The sequence below is a fragment of the Salmo salar genome, chromosome ssa26 (assembly GCF_905237065.1).
Source record: "Salmo salar chromosome ssa26, Ssal_v3.1, whole genome shotgun sequence".
Lineage (NCBI taxonomy): Eukaryota > Metazoa > Chordata > Actinopteri > Salmoniformes > Salmonidae > Salmo > Salmo salar.
The window spans coordinates 24,048,435-24,068,904 of NC_059467.1; the positions used below are offsets into that span (position 1 = coordinate 24,048,435).

The window sequence follows — 20,470 nt, forward strand, 5'->3', positions numbered from 1 at the left end:
GCCAAAGGTGGCAAACGCCAAGTACTTCTCCACCGTCGACGTGGCAAATGGTTTCTGGACCATGACAGTCGACCCGCGTGACCAACACAAGTTGGCTTTCTCTTTCTCGAACTAGCTCTTCACGTTCAATCGTTGCCCATTCGGGTATGCGAACTCCCCCTCAGAGTTCAACATCTTCCTGCACAAGGCGATGCCAGACGCAGCCTCTAGGGGGACGATAATTTACGTGGACGACGTTCTCATGAGAAGTGAGACTTGGTCACATCACCTCAATGAAATGGACTACGTTCTCACCCAACTCGTGACTGCAGGGGCTAAGTTGGCCATCATGAAAGGACAATGTTGCAGGACCAAGGTAAACTACGTTGGGCTTCTGGTGGGTGCCGAGGGCATCCTGCCACAGTCTAACCGAATCGAAGCAGTCCGCAACATCAAAACACCTACAAACCTTCACGAGGTGCGCAGCTTCTTGGGAGTATGTAATTACTCCCGTCAATTCATCGAAAACTACGCCGACTTGTCAAAAACATTGACTCACCTTCTTCAGAAAGACACCCCATTCGTTTGGGATGCCACTCACAACGAAGCGGTGGCTTCCTTGAAAAACCTGCTTTGCGAGGCACCCTGCCTGGTATACCCCAACAAAGACAAGACATTCTTTTTGGAAGTCGGTTTCTCAGAGCACTGCCTTAGCGCTGGGTTGTACCAAAAATACGACCAAGACAAACGTGTGGTTGCTTACGCGAGCAAAACACTCAACCCTGCCGAACACAAATACTCAGACTGCGAAAAAGCGCTGCTGTCGACAGTCTGGGCAATCAAACACTTCACCAGTTATGTCGGCGGACAAAAGGTGATCATAGAAACATGTCACCAGCCTGTGACTTTTCTGAAAAGCCAACGAATCCGTGAGGGTGCTGTACACAACAGCAGGATAGCGGCTTGGCTCATGACGCTGCAGAGCCATGATGTAGTAATCAACTACGCAAAAGCAAAAAACCTGCCTTTGGGCAGTGTTTTGGCGGTGTGTCAACACTGTGGTGACGATGAAACCGACTCCGGACCACCCCCGCGTGACATCGCTCCGCCATTGCCTTCGAACCATCACTATTTCAAAGAGAACGTGTGTCTCGACATGCCGATGGCATTTGTAGATGGCTGTTCTTACCGCCATCTAGACCACTTGCAAGCTGGGGTGGGATTGGTATGGCACAACGACATTCCGTGCAAACCACTTCAATTTCAGCTTGGCAACAAGACCAGCCAGTTTGCAGAAGTGGCTGGCGTGCTGATCACCCTGCAAACAGCGGTAAAACACGAATTGGCAGAACTGGCGATCTGCACCGACTCAAACTACGCGAGACTCACCTTCTTATGCCACTTGCCGTTTTGGAAACAAAAGCACATGACTACTTCAAGTGGTAAAGAGGTGAAAAACAAAGAGCTCATTCTAGCTTGTGATGACCTCATCACCAAACACGACATACAGGTGTATTGGAAGAAAGTCAAGGGACACTCCAAATCACCTGGTCGTGACAAACTTAGCAACGACCATGCTGACAGCATGGCGAAATCTGGTGCAATTCACGGCACCCCTTGGGTGTTTGATGCTCGAGACGAAAACCCACTGAGGAAGCTATGGTGTCTGCGGTAACGCCGTAGCCATGTAGCACCACGGAAAACGTCTTCGCACGAACATAATGTGCTGCTAACGCATTCATTCATGAATGGCGACCTGGTAGCAATGCAACACCAAGATGAGTCCCTCGCCACTTTGATGGCATTCCTGTCGGATCCTGTCAACCACCCAGTGTCCGAACTGGCTTTGGCAGGTTCACACGACTTGCGTTCGCTGTACGCAACTAAACAGCACCTCACACTTGTAGATGACCTATTGGTGTATGTTTCAGAAACCGACACCGCTCGAAGGTGGGTGGTTCCTAAAACACAGAGGGGGATAATGATAGCTCATGCCCACGACGAGCCATGTGGAGGCCATAGGGGGGTCAAGGCTACATGTGAAACATTGCGACAGGTGGCCCACTGGCCTCACATGGAACAAGACGTGGCACGATACGTGAGGGGGTGTCTAGTTTGCTGCCAGTTTCACCCCACCAAGCCACTTCACAGAGCACCCCTGCAACGCAAGGGTGTGTCTTACCCCTGGAGCTCGATCCAGATCGACTGGGTCGGCCCAGTTGCCAGGTCGGCCAGAGGCAACAAGTACCTCCTCACAGTGACTTGCGCATTCACAAAGTGGGTGGAGTGCCTGCCGGCGACCAATGACACAGCGGAAACCACTGCCGTTCTTTTGCTAAACCACGTTTTCAGTCGTTTCGGCCTGCCAGGAGAAACCGTGGACAGCGACAGAGGAACCCACTTTTCGGCAGCTGTAATGACCGAACTGTGGAAACTCCTGGGAGTCAAAGCTAAACTCCACATCGCGTACCACCCTAGGAGCTCGGGGGGGGGTAGAAAGGAGCAACCAATCAATTGTCAGAATCTTGAGGAAATATGTGGCAGCCAACCACAAAGATTGGGACCTCAAACTCCCATTGGTACTGATGGCAATCAGAGCCACACGCAACAGGTCTACGGGAATGACACCCTTTGAGATGATGACGGGCCGGCAAATGACCCTTCCACTGCATCTCCTGTACCAACCGGGAGATGTCGCCGCAGCCACCGCCTACACGGCTCATCAATACGTGACCGACTTGCGGAACCATCTCCAGACTACCTTTGCGTACGCTCAAGGACAATTGGAAAGAAGTGCAGAAGGTGACAAGACCTATTACGACAAAAAGGCCTCACACCAGGTGTTCGAGGTCGGAGATAAGGTGTGGTACTACATATACACCAAACCCGCGGGCGTCGCAACAAAGTTCCTGCCCCACTGGACGGGGCCACACGAGATTGTGGTGAAGCTATCACCTGTAGCTTACCAGATCAAAATCAGCAAAGGTCGACAAAACGCCACATTAAAGTGGGTCCACCGGAACCAAATCAAGTTGTACACTCCCCCCCATGGGAATAGAAGGGGTGCTAGCCAGCACCGAATAGATAAAAACCCTAGCAAAACCAGAGGTACTAAGAAAATTCTTAAGTACCCTCAGCTGATCCCTTCCAGGAGACCAGTACGTTGCACCTAATATCTTTTATTCTCTTCCCAGCTACCAGATATACATCTGTTGTCACTAGTGATATCGTCCTGCGCTGTACTGATTAAAAATAAGAAAAACAGAAAAATAGTTGTCAAAACAATTTTTGTTTACGAATACAAATAACTGAAATAATCCAACAATCCCTGATTATGCATTTCTGTAGGATGGAGTTCCTTTGGATGATCCTGACACTCTGCGCCCTGGTCAAAACCAACCCAGCAGACGTAATCACGAACGGACCCCCTACGGGAATCGTTCTCCGCGACGATCCAGGACTCCTCATAACTAACTGCAGAGTACACACGCAGAGGGTATATGTCCGCCTAGATGCAGAGAATGTGTACCGCCAACACATTCCACCTGCGGCGCATTTGAGTTGGGCCGGGGCTGACTGGACCAGCCAGGCAATTAAGCACGCCCAGCTAGACACTGCCCATATGTTGGCCCAACTCCAAAAGTTCACAGTAACACAGTCAGAACTAGCTGAGCCCAGGCGAGAAAAACGATTCGTCGGGCGCTACTATCGATAGGGGCAGCCGTAGGGTCACTATTTGCCCTTGGTACCACTGCCGTCAACGCAGTCAGTCTAGCCACAGTCAAGAGGAATGTTAGGGAGATTACTGAAGAGATGCCACTTATCCAGCAACAGATGAAGGCACAGGCCCTTAGGTTGCAACATGTGGGAAAGTCTCTCCAGGACACTATTCTGGTGGTCAACACACACGCTACTCTCCTGAACAAAACTATCCTGTCTGTAGGAAAGCTAGCAGAGGTCATGAACCATGACTATGCCCATGTCCAATTGGTTCGATTGTTACTGGAGGATTTTCTCCGTGAAGTTAGCTCTTCTATGGACCACTTGGCCATGAATAGAATCCCCTCATATCTAGTGCCCCTCTCAATGGTGCACAACATATTGACCTCAGCTACTTCAACCACGATAAGGCCGTTACAGTCACATTTGGCCTATAGTCTGGGGTCGGCCATCCCAATACACGTTGATGTTGATCGTAATGAAGTGGGTTTTCTACTGACGCTGCCGGTTGTTGAACTGGAGAATATCTATAGATTGAAAACGGTTCTCAATGTAGGATTTTGGCGCGACAGTACCCACGTAAAGATTGCCACGCCCCCAGTTGTAGCTTACCAGGAAAACAACCCAGATTTCTATCTCACCCCTAACCTGCTAATGTGTACTCTAACCAAAGATGTCCACTACCTTTGTCCTAGCAAACCATTTGTCAGGGATAACACCGAGCGTCTTTGTGGTATTAAAGCTATCACCAGCGAAGAACGCTGTAGAGCCAAACTAACAGCCAGGGATGGGGCCACCACCACACAAGTGGAGGTGGTAGGGAACCGATGGTTGGTCAACACACCGTTCGCGTCCGCCACTATGACTTACGAACGCCATGACTCCATCACCCAATTGAACCTCCCCAACCAGACTGTTTTTGTTACGGTACCAGAGGGGGCGATTATTCACGTAGACGACCTCGCTCTATACCGCCTTCCCGACGACCGGATAGACACAGAGATTGAAATGCCGGACGCTTTTGCTAAACGTTCCCTTGAGTTACCACAAGCCATTCAATACCAAATCCAGTACGAGGGACCCATGACTGTTGATCTTAGCGTACTGGATGAGGCACTGTTAGTCGACCCGACTGACTACAGACCAAAAGATTGGTCTGTCGCCCGCTCTTGGACGGTGCCGGACAGTATCCTGACTGTGACTATGATCCTTGGTCTCATTTCCCTTGGCATGTGCACCTACTACGTACACAGGCGCACACGTGCAATGGAAGACCTAATGAGGTCATATACTAGGATCACCCGTGGGACCGAAGCGATCCCGATTTTTGGAAAGTTGGCAATGGATCCGGAAACCCTCTTACAAGGCCCAGTCCCAGCCTCCTCTCCAGAACTCGCTAGGTCAGCCCAGTAATGTCCCTAATGTAAGCTTTGGCCTTCAGGGGCCAAGTTTTTCCAAGTGCCTTAACTACCCACCTGCAAGTAGGATCACCCTAGACATGACATTAGAGACAATGCCATGATAGAGCTATTTAGCCTAGACCTTGGACATATATAGAACATAGTCCATATTAGATGATTAAGGTGTGGTAGACATATTTTGTATACTTTTATGTTTTTATTCAAATTTTTCGTTTCATTACCTTTGACACTTAGGAAGCCTTAGAGCCAAGACGCCGCTCGTTTGGGGAGGAAATGTAATGATGTATTGCCTGAGTGTTGTGCATTATTAACGTCTGCCAAGTTACTGCCTAGGTCCACTAGCCGGGATAACCGGACGACGGGCCAGAACACAGAGCCACTGCCAGACCTCCTAGGTCCATTCTGGTGGTGATCCACAGCTTGCGGAAAGCCTACCAGGGTGAACCACCAAAGGGGGGGGGCTGCTCTGATGATCCACAGACCAGGACATCCGATGGTCATTCTTATGGTGGGTTGCAACATGCAGAATCATTCCAAGTTGAACCTACCAGAGGGGGACTGTCATGACTGTCCTGATCAGGTCAGGGTACAGGAGACCACCACCCTACAGATTATCTCCCAAAACCCCAACAGAGGAGGAGAGATCTAGGGGTCTGAAGATGTGGGGGTTTTATGACCCCTCACGCCATAATAAACCTTAGGCCACAGAGAAATTCCTTTGTCCTCACAATGGAATTCTGGCCTCAGAACATTAAACATGCAATAAAGGGACTTTGGAACAATGGTTTCCGTCAGCCACAACGGTGGTCATGACGAGAGGTGGAATATGAAAATGTATGTAACTTTTGAATTGTTATTAAAGGTTAAGAGATGACGTTATTATGAAAACATTGTACCTTTAAGATTTTTCCCAGTATATGCCTGATGTTTATACATTGTACGTTGTGTGGAAAATATCCAAATCAAAGAGAATGTTTTGGTAAAGATGAGATGTGAAGGTAGTGTCTAAAATAGGATTTTAGTCAAATCTAGGCCTTGCCCCTTAACTTGGTCCGCCCAGAGAATTGCCCTAAAGGCGGTTACGCCCACTTCTGACCCAAGGGTATAAGACAGGAGAGTGAAGAATTAACATAGGAGACTAATTGACCCCAAGCTGCAGCGAAGGTCCAACAAAGTCAACGAACCCCAAAACGAAACACAAGGTTGAAGACAAAGAAATCTTTTTCTACACGAGCTACGGACGAGTAGCTGTGTCTAAGCGGGTGAATTCAAGCCGAACCACCCACCCCACTCTCCATTGAATCGTGGTATATACACCGTTCGAGTCCGAAGCTGTGAGCTCTGAGCTACAGAGCTGTCTGTCCTCAGAAGACCCCTTTCAGATCAAGGGCGAGGGATCAGACCACTTAGCCAAGAAGGACACTGACATCGTGAGGACAACCAGAGAGTTGCGCCGGAGAAGTGCGTCATTGAGAAGCCTAAACGACACACGCGGAGCTTCCCACCTGAGACCTCCAACACGTAATTACATCATTATATTCTGACCCATAAGAGCGGCAGTTCGGGGCAAGGCTAGGTTTAAATAAGCATGGCTGACAAATGAACCCAAATGTATATTTCTCTCGTGTACTTTCTTGATTTCTCTCTCTTTTAAATCCCCATTTTGGGTAACACGCGCCATAGTGTGTTGGCCCGTTATACTAAGTCCTAATCAATAGCTAGACTGTGTTTTGTGTATGTGTATTTTTATCATCATTTTAGCTTGCTAGTAAATAAATAATCAACTAAGATTGGTGTGGTAAACTCATTGGTGAAGCCCGGGTCCGTGCAGATTCCCGGATTATGCGACGTTCAGAATGAGACTGTAGAGGAAATTGATTAATTTAGCGACTTTGTAAAATCGATATTCTGATATCCTTTGAGTTAATTTGGGAAATAGAAACTCAATCAAAATACTGTTCCCATGGTGCCCCAGGTTGATGAGTTAATAATCGCTTGATTCATTGCTTAATTCATTTAATCACGCAATTATAAACCGTTAATCATTCGATGAGCAACAGTCGTCACATTAACTAATACAACGTCACGACAGGTGCAATAAGTCAAATTATTAACAAATTGGTTTAGTTTACAAAAATTAATGTTATTTATCTTTGTGTAGCATAACATGTATTAACCAATCAATGTCCATGCAAAAACACATTAAAACAAACAATTCTGAAAATCACCATGCAATAGAGCATGCTGGGAAATATGATATACTCTATGGTTCTATATAGAACCCTTCTTTCCTTCCAAAGAACCCTTCTTTCCTTCCAAAGAACCCTTCTTGGCTTCCAAAAAAATATTCTTGCCTTCCAAAGAATCAAAAAAACCTTTCTTCCAAAAACGTTTTTTTTTTTTTTAGGATCTAGGTAGAACCCTTTGGCTTACAAATAACCTCTTTCTTCCTAAAAGTGTTCTTCAGATCAAAACAGTTCTTGGTAGAACCCTATCCCTCCACAAAGAACCATTTTGGAACACTTTTTTGAGGAGTGTAGAGAGTGGGACATTGCTGCAGCTACTCTAGCTAAAATACTATAATCAAGAATTCCCAGAATAAACTTTCAAATGTTTATCCTTTAATCTGTTCAAGTCTAAGTACAGTGAACATCACTGTCCATCACCTATTGGGACAGTTGGATAGATATCATGTAATGGGTATACGGTATATTTGATTAGACTCTCTCTCTACTTCCCTTTTTTCTTCTCTCTTCGGCGACTCTGACACTGTCCCTCCCTCCCTCCGTCCCACCACCCACATCGCCAGCAAACATGCTGTCTCTGAGTGACAAAGACAAACCTTTTAGCTCATTAAGGGCTGCGTTTTCATTGACAACCCCTTATTTCCCTGTCTGTCTGTCTGTCTGTCTGTCTGTCAGCACAGTGCTAATCAACTGGAAGCCTCAGAGAGCTGGGGTAGTCCTGCTGTCTTTAGAAAGGGTCTGATGAAACATATAGGGTGCTTTAAAAAGACGAGGGACTCACTACTGGACATCATGGAGGTAACTGTAGCTGTCACAGGCACAGCCATTCCTGTTCTGAGAGAGATAAAGGGGTGTGTGTGATTGAGAGGGGGTCAGACAGAGCAGAACAAAGAGAGGAAGATGGAGAGAAAAAGAGGGGTGTAGGCTGTCTTCTGTGGGGACCGTCTGAGCACATTAAGACTCTGGAGAGTGTGTGCGCATGCTTGCCTTCATGTTCGAACGTGTGTTTGAGAGAGGGATGGCTCTGTACTGTGACAGTGACAGAGAACACTGCCCAGCAACGAAGATTCCCACAGCAGATTGCTCTGTCTGTGTCACTAGCACATTGTGCGACACATTGTTGTTGTGTGTGTGTCAAATCAAATGTTATTTGTCACATACACAGTTGGCAGCAGGTATAGAAGGTGCAGTGAAATACTTGCATGCTCGCCCCTCAACATGGCATTACAATATCAAACAATATTAATCAGAGGTCAATGAAAACTAACAAGTCATTAGAGGAATGTAGTATGCATACTAACAAGACTGATATCTACACAATAGGATATACAGTATTCACGTGCTATGTCAAGTATGACTATGTTACAAATATAAAGTGGATAGTGTCTTGGTCGCACAGTTGAATAAATAGTATATTATTGAACAGCTGTGTTAACTGTGTGTGTGTGTGCGCATGTGAGTGTCCATGTGTGTTTGTGCTTGTGTGTAAGGGTTTATGTCTGGAGAGTCAATGCAGATAAGGTGAAAATAGTCTCTAAGGTGCAGGTGTGTGAGTGTCTGTGCCTGTGTGTGTGTCTCTTCACAGTCCCCGCTGTTCCATATGGTGTATTTTTATCTGTTTTTTAAATCTTATTCTACTGCTTGCATCAGTTACCTAATGTGGAATAGAGTTTCATGTAGTCATGGCTCTATGTGGTACTGAGTGCCTCCCATAGTCTGTTCTGGACATGGGGATTGTGAAGAGCCCTCTGGTGACATGTCTTGTGAGGTATGCATGGGTGTCTGAGCTGTGTGCTAGTAGTTTAAACAGACAGCTCGGTGCATTCAGCTTGTCAACACTTCTTACAAAAACAAGTAGTGATGAAGTCAATCCCTCCTCCACTTTGAGCCATGAGAGATTTACATACATATTATTAATGTTAGCTTTCCATGTATAAATCCACTATAATTGAGAATTTCAATAAGCATTTTTCTAAGGCTGGCCATGCTTTCCACCTGGCTACCCCTACCGCGGTCAACAGCACTGCACCCTGCACAGCTACTCTCTCAAGCCTTCCCCATTTCTCCTTCTCCCAAATCCAGTCAGCTGATGTTCTGATAGAGCTGCAAAATCTGGACCCCTACAAATCAGCCGGGCTAGACAATCTGGACCCTTTCTTTCTAAAATTATCTGCCGAAATTGTTGCAACCCCTATTACTAGCCTGTTCAACCTCTCTTTCGTGTCGTCTGAGATTCCAAAAGACTGGAAAGCAGCTGCTGTCATCCCCCTCTTCAAAGGACGGGACACTCTTGACCCAAATTGCAACAGACCTATATCTATCCTATACTGTCTTTCTAAGGTCTTCAAAAGCCAAGTCAACAAACAAATTACCGACAATTTCGAATCCCACCGCACCTTCTCCGCTATGCAATCTGGTTTCAGAGCTGGTCATGGGTGCACCTCAGCCACGCTCAAGGTCCTAAACGATATCGTAACCGCCATCGATAAGAAACAATACTGTGCTGCCGTATTCATTGACCTGGCCAAGGCTTTCGACTCTGTCAATCACCACATCCTCATCGGCAGACTCAATAGCCTTGGTTTCTCAAATGATTGCCTCGCCTGGTTCACCAACTACTACTCTGATAGAGTTCAATGTGTCAAATCGGATGGCCTGTTGTCCGGGCCTCTGGTAGTCTCTATGGGGGTGCCACAGGGTTCAATTCTTGGGACAACTCTTTTCTCTGTATACGTCAATGATGTCACTCTTGCTGCTGGTGAGTCTCTGATCCACCTCTACGCAGACGACACCATTCTGTATACTTCTGGCCCTTCTTTGGACACTGTGTTAACAACCCTCCAGACGAGCTTCAATGCCATACAACTCTCCTTCCGTGGCCTCCAACTGCTCTTAAATACAAGTAAAACTAAATGCATGCTCTTCAACCGAACGCTGCCCGCCCCTGCCCGCCCATCCAGCATCACTACTCTGGACGGTTCTGACTTAGAATATGTGGACAACTACAAATACCTAGGTGTCTGGTTAGACTGTAATTCTCCTTCCAGACTCACATCAAACATCTCCAATCCAAAGTTAAATCTAGAATTGGCTTCCTATTTCGCAACAAAGCATCCTTGACTCATGCTGCCAAACATACCCTCGTAAAACTGACCATCCTACCGATCCTCGATTTCGGCGATGTCATTTACAAAATAGCCTCCAATACCCTACTCAATAAACTGGATGCAGTCTATCACAGTGCCATCCGTTTTGTCACCAAAGCCCCATATACAACCCACCACTGCGACCTGTAGGCTCTCGTTGGCTGGCCCTCGCTTCATACTCGTTGCCAAACCCACTGGCTCCAGGTCATCTACAAGACCCTGCTAGGTAAAGTCCCCCCTTATCTCAGCTCACTGGTCACCATAGCAGCACTCACCTGTAGCACGCGCTCCAGCAGGTATATCTCTCTGGTCACCCCCAAAGCCAATTCCTCCTTTGGCCGTCTCTCCTTCCAGTTCTCTGCTGCCAATGACTGGAACGAACTACAAAAATCTCTGAAACTGGAAACACTTATCTCCCTCACTAGCTTTACTCACCAGCTGTCAGAGCAGCTCACAGATCACTGCACCTGTACATAGCCCATCTATAATTTAGCCCAAACAACTACCTCTTCCCCTACTGTATTTATTTATTTATTTATTTTGCTCCTTTGCACCCCATTATTTATATTTCTACTTTGCACTTTCTTCCACTACAAATCTACCATTCCAGTGTTTTACTTGCTATATTGTATTTACTTTGCCACCATGGCCTTTTTTGCCTTTACCTCCCTTATCTCATCTCATTTGCTCACATTGTATATAGACTTGTTTTTCTACTGTATTATTGACTGTATGTTTGTTTTATTCCATGTGTAACTCTGTGTTGTTGTATGTGTCGAACTGCTTTGCCTTATCTTGGCCAGGTCGCAATTGTAAATGAGAACTTGTTCTCAACTTGCCTACCTGGTTAAATAAAGGTTAAATAAAAAAATAAAAAATAAAAATATTTAAGGGCCAGCCGTGCTGCCCTATTCTGAGCCAATTGTAATTTTCCAAGATCCCTCTTTGTGGCACCTGACCATATGACTGTGTGTGTGCATGTGTGTGTGCTTGGATGCGTACATGCGTGTCGAAAGGTGACAGGTGTATGCGTGAGATAGACATATTCCCAGAGAAACATTGAAGCGGATTATGTCAGGTTATCTACAAGTGCAAGTAGAACAGTGGGACTGAGAGGGAAACCAGATGAAACCAGACATCCTCTCAAACGTGGTTTACCTACCAAGGACAGACAGACAGACAGACACAGACCTTAAACTCAAAGTGGAAAGCAGCTGCATCGACCCTGAGTCTCCAGTTCACTGTGTAAAATGTATCAATCCAGCCAGGGAGGGCAAAAGCAAACATGTCATTTAAAAGGACATTGTGAAAACGACAGGCAGGGAGAATGATGTGTTTACATGTCAATAAAACACGGCCTGAGGGAAGGAGGAGGAACGTGAACACCACACAAAGGAAATTGATTCCTTCCAAGTCCAGCCCGGCTAATCCCCTGGCGTGTATGCAAATGAGGCAGGGGGTAATTGCTCAGTGCGCCGCAGCGTTTTTAATTAGGCGAGCTTCCCTCAACGATAGGTCCAGCAAGCCTCGTAAATCCGTCTCCGTGATGACCATAATGCTGACCTTGGTGTGGCGGCGTGGAGCAGTTGGTTGGTTGGAGATGACACTGGTGGAATTCTATTCCTCCCTCTCTTACTTTCTCTTCCTCCCTCTCTCTCTCTGACCACATCTCCTTCTCTGTTACTCTCTCTCTGTGTCCATCTCTCCCTATTTTGGCTAATTTCTCTCTCTCTCTCTCTCTCTCTTCCTCTCCCTTGAACATGTTATGAGTCTCAGGAGACAGACTGCTGTAGCTCTGCTGTGTGTAATAATGGCTGTCATATCTGCACCCCTCCGCTCACCCACCTCCCTCGCTCCCTCTCCACCCTCCTCTGACTCTCTCTCCCTTTCCTTTGCTCCAGCCACCACATCTCTCTCAAGATGACTGACCACTTTAGTTCGAAATCAGTACAAGTGATCACTGTGGATCAAAGGCACTAGAAAGGAAGTTGGATAGAGAGACAGGTAAAGAAAAATGTGGTTACATAAACACAGTGTATTCATTAATGTTCTAGTCCCATGATGATAGTTCTTCCAAACCCCTCCTAACCCAACACTGATCCCAGATATCCCTGAAACTGAAGCTCCATCTCTAACGATCTGCCTTGGATCCTTCAGACATAATAAAGAGCTGTTTTCTAACCACTGATAATTAATCAATGTCTATTTCTCTCTCTCTTGCTCTCTCTCTCTGTTTATTTTCTCTCTCCCTCTTTCTCTTCTTGAAAGGCAGGGTAGGAGGGTTTGTTAATTGGCAGGCAGCTGTGTAGTATAGATCAGCCTGATGTCTTGATACACAGGAGCCTGCAGGAGGCCATTAACCTTGATGGAGAAAAACCCCTCCAGGAGTTCTATCAATCATCATCAAAACACACACCCTCTTACCCCACACACATACATACACATGTACACACAAGTGCAGTAACATAAGCCCCCTTCACTAATTCACACACACACACACACACACACACACACACACACACACACACACACACACACACACACACACACACACACACACACACACACACTTTATGAATCACATGTACAAACACATACAAACAACATTTATAAACACGTTCAAAAACATGTACCATCATGTACAAAGAAAAGTCACATGCAATCCCAACAGACTAATTTTAAAGAATATAAAGAAACATCCTTCAATTGCAGGAGCAATTAACCATTTATGCACCCTACTTTCAAGGAAGAAAACCTCATGTACAATCAGAACGTGTACATTTCCACATCACACTACAATCAAGAACCTCTACCTCCCCCTCTCCTCTTCCCCTCCTCTCATCCTCCCTTTCCTACCACCCATCCCCTAAACCAGTGGATTTGATTTCCTCTGCATTTACACAGCCACTTTATGATACAATTAATTTGCTGGCATATAAACAAGATAGTGAGCTAATTACCCTCTGTGTATTTGATTGGCTCTGTCCCTAGCTGTGGCTGCCTTTGGAAGCTCTCTTTGGAGTCTCACACTCAGATCCTATGTGAGAGTGTTTTTTACATTGAGGATGCTTTTCTCTCTGTGCTACCTGTGCTAACTAGCTCCTTGTTTTTCTCCTAAATAAGAGATGAAATGAAGGTTTATGCATGCAGGAGTCTAAAGGATGTCTAGGCACACTGATCAGCTTGGTGCATGTGGAGATGAGCTAGCAGATTCAGGCCATGTGCTTTTAAGTGGCTCCACGGCACCTCATTTGTGTGCTTGGGAGGCAAGGCATGATTCAACGTGAGTAGATGAGCGATGAAGAAGACCTTGCAGTGTGGTATAACTCATGCATTTGTGAAAAGAGAGAAAACATGGAAGGAGCGAGAAGAAGAAGGGTGAGGGTGGCATATAGAAAGGAGAGAGAAGAAGAAGGGTGAGGGTGGCATATAGAAAGGAGAGAGAGAAGAAGAAGGGTGGCATATAGAAAGGAGAGAGAAGAAGAAGGGTGGCATATAGAAAGGAGAGAGAAGAAGAAGGTGAGGGTGGCATATAGAAAGGAGAGAGAAGAAGAAGTGAGGGTGGCATATAGAAAGGAGAGAGAAGAAGAAGGTGAGGGTGGCATATAGAAAGGAGAGAGAAGAAGAAGGGTGAGGGTGGCATATTGAAAGGAGGGAGAAGAAGAAGGGTGAGGGTGGCATATAGAAAGGAGAGAGAAGAAGAAGGGTGAGGGTCACATATAGAAAGGAGAGAGAAGAAGAAGGTGAGGGTGGCATATAGAAAGGAGAGAGAAGAAGAAGGGTGAGGGTGGCATATTGAAAGGAGAGAGAAGAAGAAGGTGAGGGTGGCATATTGAAAGGAGAGAGAAGAAGAAGGGTGAGGGTCTTGGAGAAGTGAGGGTGGCATATTGAAAGGAGAGAGAAGAAGAAGGGTGAGGGTGGCATATAGAAAGGAGAGAGAAGAAGAAGGTGAGGGTGGCATATTGAAAGGAGGGAGAAGAAGAAGGGTGAGGGTGGCATATAGAAAGGAGAGAGAAGAAGAAGGTTGAGGGTCACATATAGAAAGGAGAGAGAGGAAGGAAAAAGGACGTTGCTGCAGAATGGGTCAATCCCTCAGGAGAAAGTGTGAGTGAGTTAGTCAGAGAGAAAGAGTGAGAGAAACAGAGAGAGAGAGAGAGAGATGATAGAGGAGGTTACTGTTGGACTACTCACACATTCAAGGGTTGCCAGGCAGGCCACTGCGCCTTCATTTTGATGACTGTCAGGACGTCATCACCCTGAGAGAGAGAGAGAGAGAGAGAGAGAGAGAGAGAGAGAGAGAGAGAGAGAGAGAGAGAGAGAGAGATAAAAAGATATTTGCTCAACAAATTCACTTGTCATCTGACAGATAGAGGCTCAGCCATATTCACCACATTACTCTTCCAGATGAGGGGAGAGAACGAATGAAGGTCAGTTTATTTCCCCCTCATCCACCTCTTCCCATTTTCTCTCTGAGACAAAGGAGTGATAAATACAGTGTGCGTCACTTCAGATGGAGCGCCGGCATCACCACTTCATAAAACCTGCATAAATATTTAATCAGTAGCTCTGGACACCGCAGGGCTCTCTGTGTCACTGCTTGAGAGAGAGGGAATGTCTCTGCGCTGGTCCCAGATCAGATAAAACACTCAAAGCACAGAGCAGGATTTAACCCCAGACTGAACTCAGACCTGAGAGAGACACAGCTCCCTCGACATCCAGTCACAACAAAGAAGAAACCTTGAGAGTTATGAGAAAATGTTTCATCGACATCAGTTTTGCCTTTCTACTAGATTGGATTGTGAAATAATAGTTCTCCTGTCCATATCATAGAAATGTGGTGTGGACATGAAAATATTATATCAAATCGGTTAATGTTCAATAGTAAACATATCAGTGGGATAACAGCATTATACATATTAAACGCTCTGGCCCATTCCAAGTGGAAACCATATTTCTTAAGCGCAAAGCACAATAGGATCACTGTGACCGCAAAATACACAATTAAAAGTGTTTGAGCACCACACTGGCTCATTTGCGCCCAGCCCTTTTCATTACGGCTGCAATTTATGACATCACATTGTGGCGGTAATGGCTCTTTGGCTGTGAATAGGTGGCTAGCAGCTGACTAGAACATTCTGTTTGTATTGTTATAGCTGAGAGAGACTGTGTGATGTACAGTAGACTGAAGAGTGCATTCTGCCATGTGTGAAATGAACCAAACCAAGCTCTGGGCTTTTTTGATGCCTTTACAAAATGGTACAGATAAAGCACATTAGAATACATGGTCCCGTGTGGCTCAGTTGGTAGAGCGTGGTATTTGCAATGCCAGGGTTGTGGGTTCGATTCCCACGGGGGACCAGTACGGAAGAAAAATAAAATATATGAAATGTATGCATTCACTACTGTAAGTCGCTCTGGATAAGAGCGTCTGCTAAATTACGTAAATGTAAATATATTGGTTCATATGTAAAACAGCAATTATAAGGCTATCATTTGGCTAAGACTGCAAATGGTGACATAGATGGAAACAATTTGTCCCAATGAACATCGAACACAAGTCCTCAGAAGAAAAGACAACTGCAGCTTAACACATCTTGTCAGACATCTGCCACTGGGCATGTTTGCACCGGTGGCTACTGTAAAGATCAAAGTGAATTATCCGGTGCCAGATCATTGCTTTACAAGCCTCCAATAGAGGATTCTGTTCCAATACCATCCAGTCCCACTCCTGTATGCTGGGTAATCACTTTTTAATGATTTCCTGTAAGATAATTACCCATTGTAAAAGGCTGTGAGCCCCACCCAGTCATACAGAGCTGACATCCTTTCTTTGTCCTCCAGAGCTGCATCGCAGGCAGGCTTTTGTTCCAGCCCAGCTCTAACACACTTGATTTAACTAACTGGTCTTCATCGAAGACCACAATTTGTAGATTATTTGAATCAACTGTGTTAGTGCTGGGTGGGGAAAAACCCTGCACACACTGACAGCAGTTCAAAATCCCTGTTCTGACCTCTAGATCTGCACTGCCAGTACATGTAAGCAGTCATAAGGCTTATTCATACTCCAAATGACCTCTGAACCTTTTTCCCCACCTCTCTTAACACATTTACTTGTAATACCAATGGTATCACAGCTAGCTCGTGGTAACACCGTCTCACTTCAGCAGTCAGCAAAAGACACACACCCTTTGAGACCTGGCCTGATTGCCCCAGCAGCTCTTGTGGATAACCTGTTCCCCTCCGGCTAAGTGATGAGGCGCTCTGTAATCAGCCAGGAAGCCTGACTGGAACCTAATTGGGGGGTTTGTGTAGCACCTCTGAACTCCACTGCTTCTGTCTACTGAATGCGGTGGGAAAGGCAGTGCAGGATCCAGCTAGCTCTGGTTGAGACAGCAAAAACCATATGGTCGTTTCCAAATGCCATGAGGGAACGGGCTACTATCACTGAATACATAAACTACATGCACTGGACACAGAATACACAGAATATGTAACAGAATGTGGGCATACTTATCAACTAGATGTACATCTTACAGTATGGCAGAACCTGTATCACAAATTGTACTGTATGTATTGGGTGATTCATCACAAAACTAGAAGAAAACAGGACCATGATTTTGGGGATTTTGACTAAATGTTGTCCATAGAAGGGTCCATTGGAGGAAGTATTGCTGAGATACATTTGTCGTTTGTATCTTAAAGCATAATTGAGAAATAATTAATTGAAGTTGGGACATTTGTGACATTTTGGCCTTACCCATAAGACACCATAATGTTTCATCTGTAAGTGCTAAAAAGAAACGATTTGTGTCATATGAAGCTTTACCGCTTGCTCTGTAATGAGTAGTAGTTTAATTGCAATAACAATTTTCTTACATGAATTTAGGAATATTGAAAAATATAAACATGAATAAAGGAGGCCTGGGTAAGGTCAACATTTCACACATATTCCAACTTCCAATAATATATATATTTTTTTATTATGCTTTAAGATACAAATGTCAAATATATGTCAACAATCCTTCCCCCAAAGGACCTTTCTATGGATACACTTTCATGAGAATGAAAAAGATCATGGTCCTGTTTTGTTCAGGTTTCATTAGCAATCCCCTTATTGTGGACCACCTCAGCGTCAACAAACAGGTTCGTCTGTACCAGAAAGCACAAAACAAACGGATAAACTAAGGCTGCTCATTTGAGCATATACGCCGTCAAGACTCCTCTTCAATTCTTGCTGTGTCTATTGTTGTGAGTCTATGCCTCTCTGACACATCAGAAAAAAAGAAGATTTGATTCATCTTTGTTTCAGACAAGTGCTTTGTTGCCAAAGAAACATAATGGCCCAGTGTTGTTCAGAATAGCTCTGTCGGCTTGATGATTGTGTTTTAGATTTGGACTTGAAAGGAAACATCAGGGAAATAGATTAATTAAACTCTCCACTCATGGTGAAGAGAGAGAGAGAGCAAAAGAGAGAGAGAGCAAAAGAGAGAAATTGAGAGAGACAGACAGAGAGAGCAAAAGAGAGAACAGAGAGACTGACAGAAGTCCCTAAAAAGCAGATGAAAGAGAAAAAGAGAGAGAGAATGAGCCAGCCACTGTAGTGGGATGTGTGCTGATGAGGAATGTGTCTGAGCACTCAGAGGTCTGTGTGAACCATAGCTATGTCTAATGACACCACTGCTCTACTCCAGACTCCAATACTCCACTCCAGCCCCCATAGAGCTTCATTATAGCATTACTCCTAAGGCAGAGAGGGTGATTCCAACAGGATCTGTTCTCTCCTCTCACCGACCCAGAAGGAACACACTGACAGATCTCTGGATGTGGATGGCAGTGTATGTGTGGTGTGTGTGTGTGTGTGGTCTGCTTCAAAAGGCACTCCAGGGAACAAAGAGATAGAAGGGGGACAGATTTTTGAAGCGCACTCAATCCACTTCAGAACATCCTGCCCTGATCGCTGCATTCTATGTCGTGTCAGCCAGCCCCAGTCCCCAGTCACTTTAAAATCCATTTGATTTAATTGAACCATCCACAGGTAGTGCTCTGGCTCGGATCGTTAAGGTAGCCTATTCCTCCACCACTTTCAGGACGCCGTCAAAAGAGTACGCCGCAACAGGCTTCTCAACACAAAGCAGCAAGGAAGAAAAGCATGTGCTTTTAGAGCAAATTACTTTTTTACAGTTTTCACCAAAAGGAAATGCCTTCAAAATGTGTTTGAATGCTATAAGCAATTTAGCTGCCCCATCACTTGGGATCATGGTCCCTTTTTTCGGGGAAATTATTTTCAAACTTTATTTGAAAAGCCTAAGTGGGGATTCTTTCACTCATATCTCTCCTCCCTCTCTTTCATTCTCCCTCTCCCTCCCTCTTTCATTCTCCCTCCCTCTCTTTCATTCTCCCTCTCTCTCTCTCTCTCTCTCACTCTCCCCTCTTCTGCGCTCTCTTTTTCTCTCCCACTCTCTCTCTCTCAATTCCTCTCTGTGATGATACTCTCAAATCTCATACAATAGATAATGAACATAATCCTAGAGTAGCACCTGGGAAGTCTCTGATTGGACACCACTGTGCTAATGATTGTAACATCCACTCAGCGTGTTGTGAATGCTAACACAACATCAGCTAGCCAACTGCAGGGAGGATATGTATTGAAGATGATCGATAGATAATAGTGTAATGATGCTATTGTTATAATGAATGGTACAATAGTCAATAAACGTATGAGTTCATACTGAGTGAGTGGATTACTGACATGCTAGAATAGTACCGGAGACTGTCGATTGCGGCAGTGCTCTTTTCTAATACATGTAAATAGACTATCTGGGAAAGCTGTATTGGCATTGTAAAATAAAGTGTTTCTGTCTCCAACTTAGATTTGTCTCTGTTCCTCTCATTGTCGGACTGAGGAGGGGGACCAGCCTGACAAACCAAATCAAATTTATTTATAAAGCCCTTCTTACATCAGCTGATGTAAGCTGATCAAAGTGCTGTACAGAAACCCAGCCTAAAACCCCAAACAGCAAGCAATGCAGGTGTAGAAGCACAGTGGCTAGGAAAAACTCCCTAGAAAGGCCAGAAGAAGAAACCTAGAGAGGAAGAAACCTAGAGAGGAACCAGGTTATGAGGGGTGGCCAGTCCTCTTCTGGCTGTGCTGGGTGGAGATTATAACAGAACATGGCCAAGATGTTCAAATGTTCATAGATGACCAACAGGGTCAAATAATAATAACGATCACGGTGGTTGTCGAGGGTGCAAATAATCTCATTTCATTTCAGCACAAAATAACAAGATGACCTCTTTTTAAAAGCCCTCCATCTCTTTTTAGGAAAGATTCCAAATGAATATGATGTATGAGCTCAGGTTGCTGCTTGTAGAATTTAATTTAATGAAGTTGACAAAGGTTGTAAATGTAATCACACTGAAAAAGTACAAGGTGATGTTAGAGATATATAAACTCAGCAAGAAAGGAAACGTCCTCTCACTGTCAACTGCGTTTATTTTCAGCAAACTAAACATGTGCAAATATTTGTATCAACATAACAAGACTCAACAACTGAGACATAAACTGAACAAGTTCCACAGACATGTGACTAACAGAAATTGAATAATGTGTCCCTGAACAAATGGGGGGTCAAAATCAAAAGTAACAGTCAGTATCTGGTGTGGCCACCAGCTACATTAAGTACTGCAGTGCATCTCCTCCTCATGGACTGCACAAGATTTGCATGTTCTTGCTGTGAGATGTTACCCCACTCTTCCACCAAGGCACCTGGAAGTTCCCGGATATTTCTCGGGGGAATGGCCCTAGCCCTCACTCTCCGATCCAACAGGTCCCAGACGTGCTCAAAGGGATTGAGATCCGGGCTCTTCGCTGGCCATGGCAAAACACTGACATTCCTGTCTTGCAGGAAATCCCACACAGAACGAGCAGTATGGCTGGTGGCATTGTCATGCTGGAGGG

The 20,470-nt window shown here is 45.2% G+C and overlaps 1 protein-coding gene and 1 non-coding gene across 5 annotated transcripts in view; one reads left to right on the forward strand and one right to left on the reverse strand.

The window, feature by feature from the left end:
• Positions 1-20,470, reverse strand: part of LOC106587461 (spondin-1) — a 145,520-nt gene that overhangs the window by 19,687 nt on the left and 105,363 nt on the right. For all 4 annotated transcript variants that reach the window (XM_014175871.2, XM_014175869.2, XM_014175873.2 and 1 more), the window contains exon 7: positions 14,704-14,768. In XM_014175871.2, the coding sequence (XP_014031346.1) occupies positions 14,704-14,768 (65 nt within the window). The remainder of the gene's footprint in view (positions 1-14,703; positions 14,769-20,470) is intronic.
• Positions 15,796-15,871, forward strand: trnaa-ugc (transfer RNA alanine (anticodon UGC)). The gene has a single exon. It is a non-coding gene; the product is annotated as a tRNA-Ala (tRNA).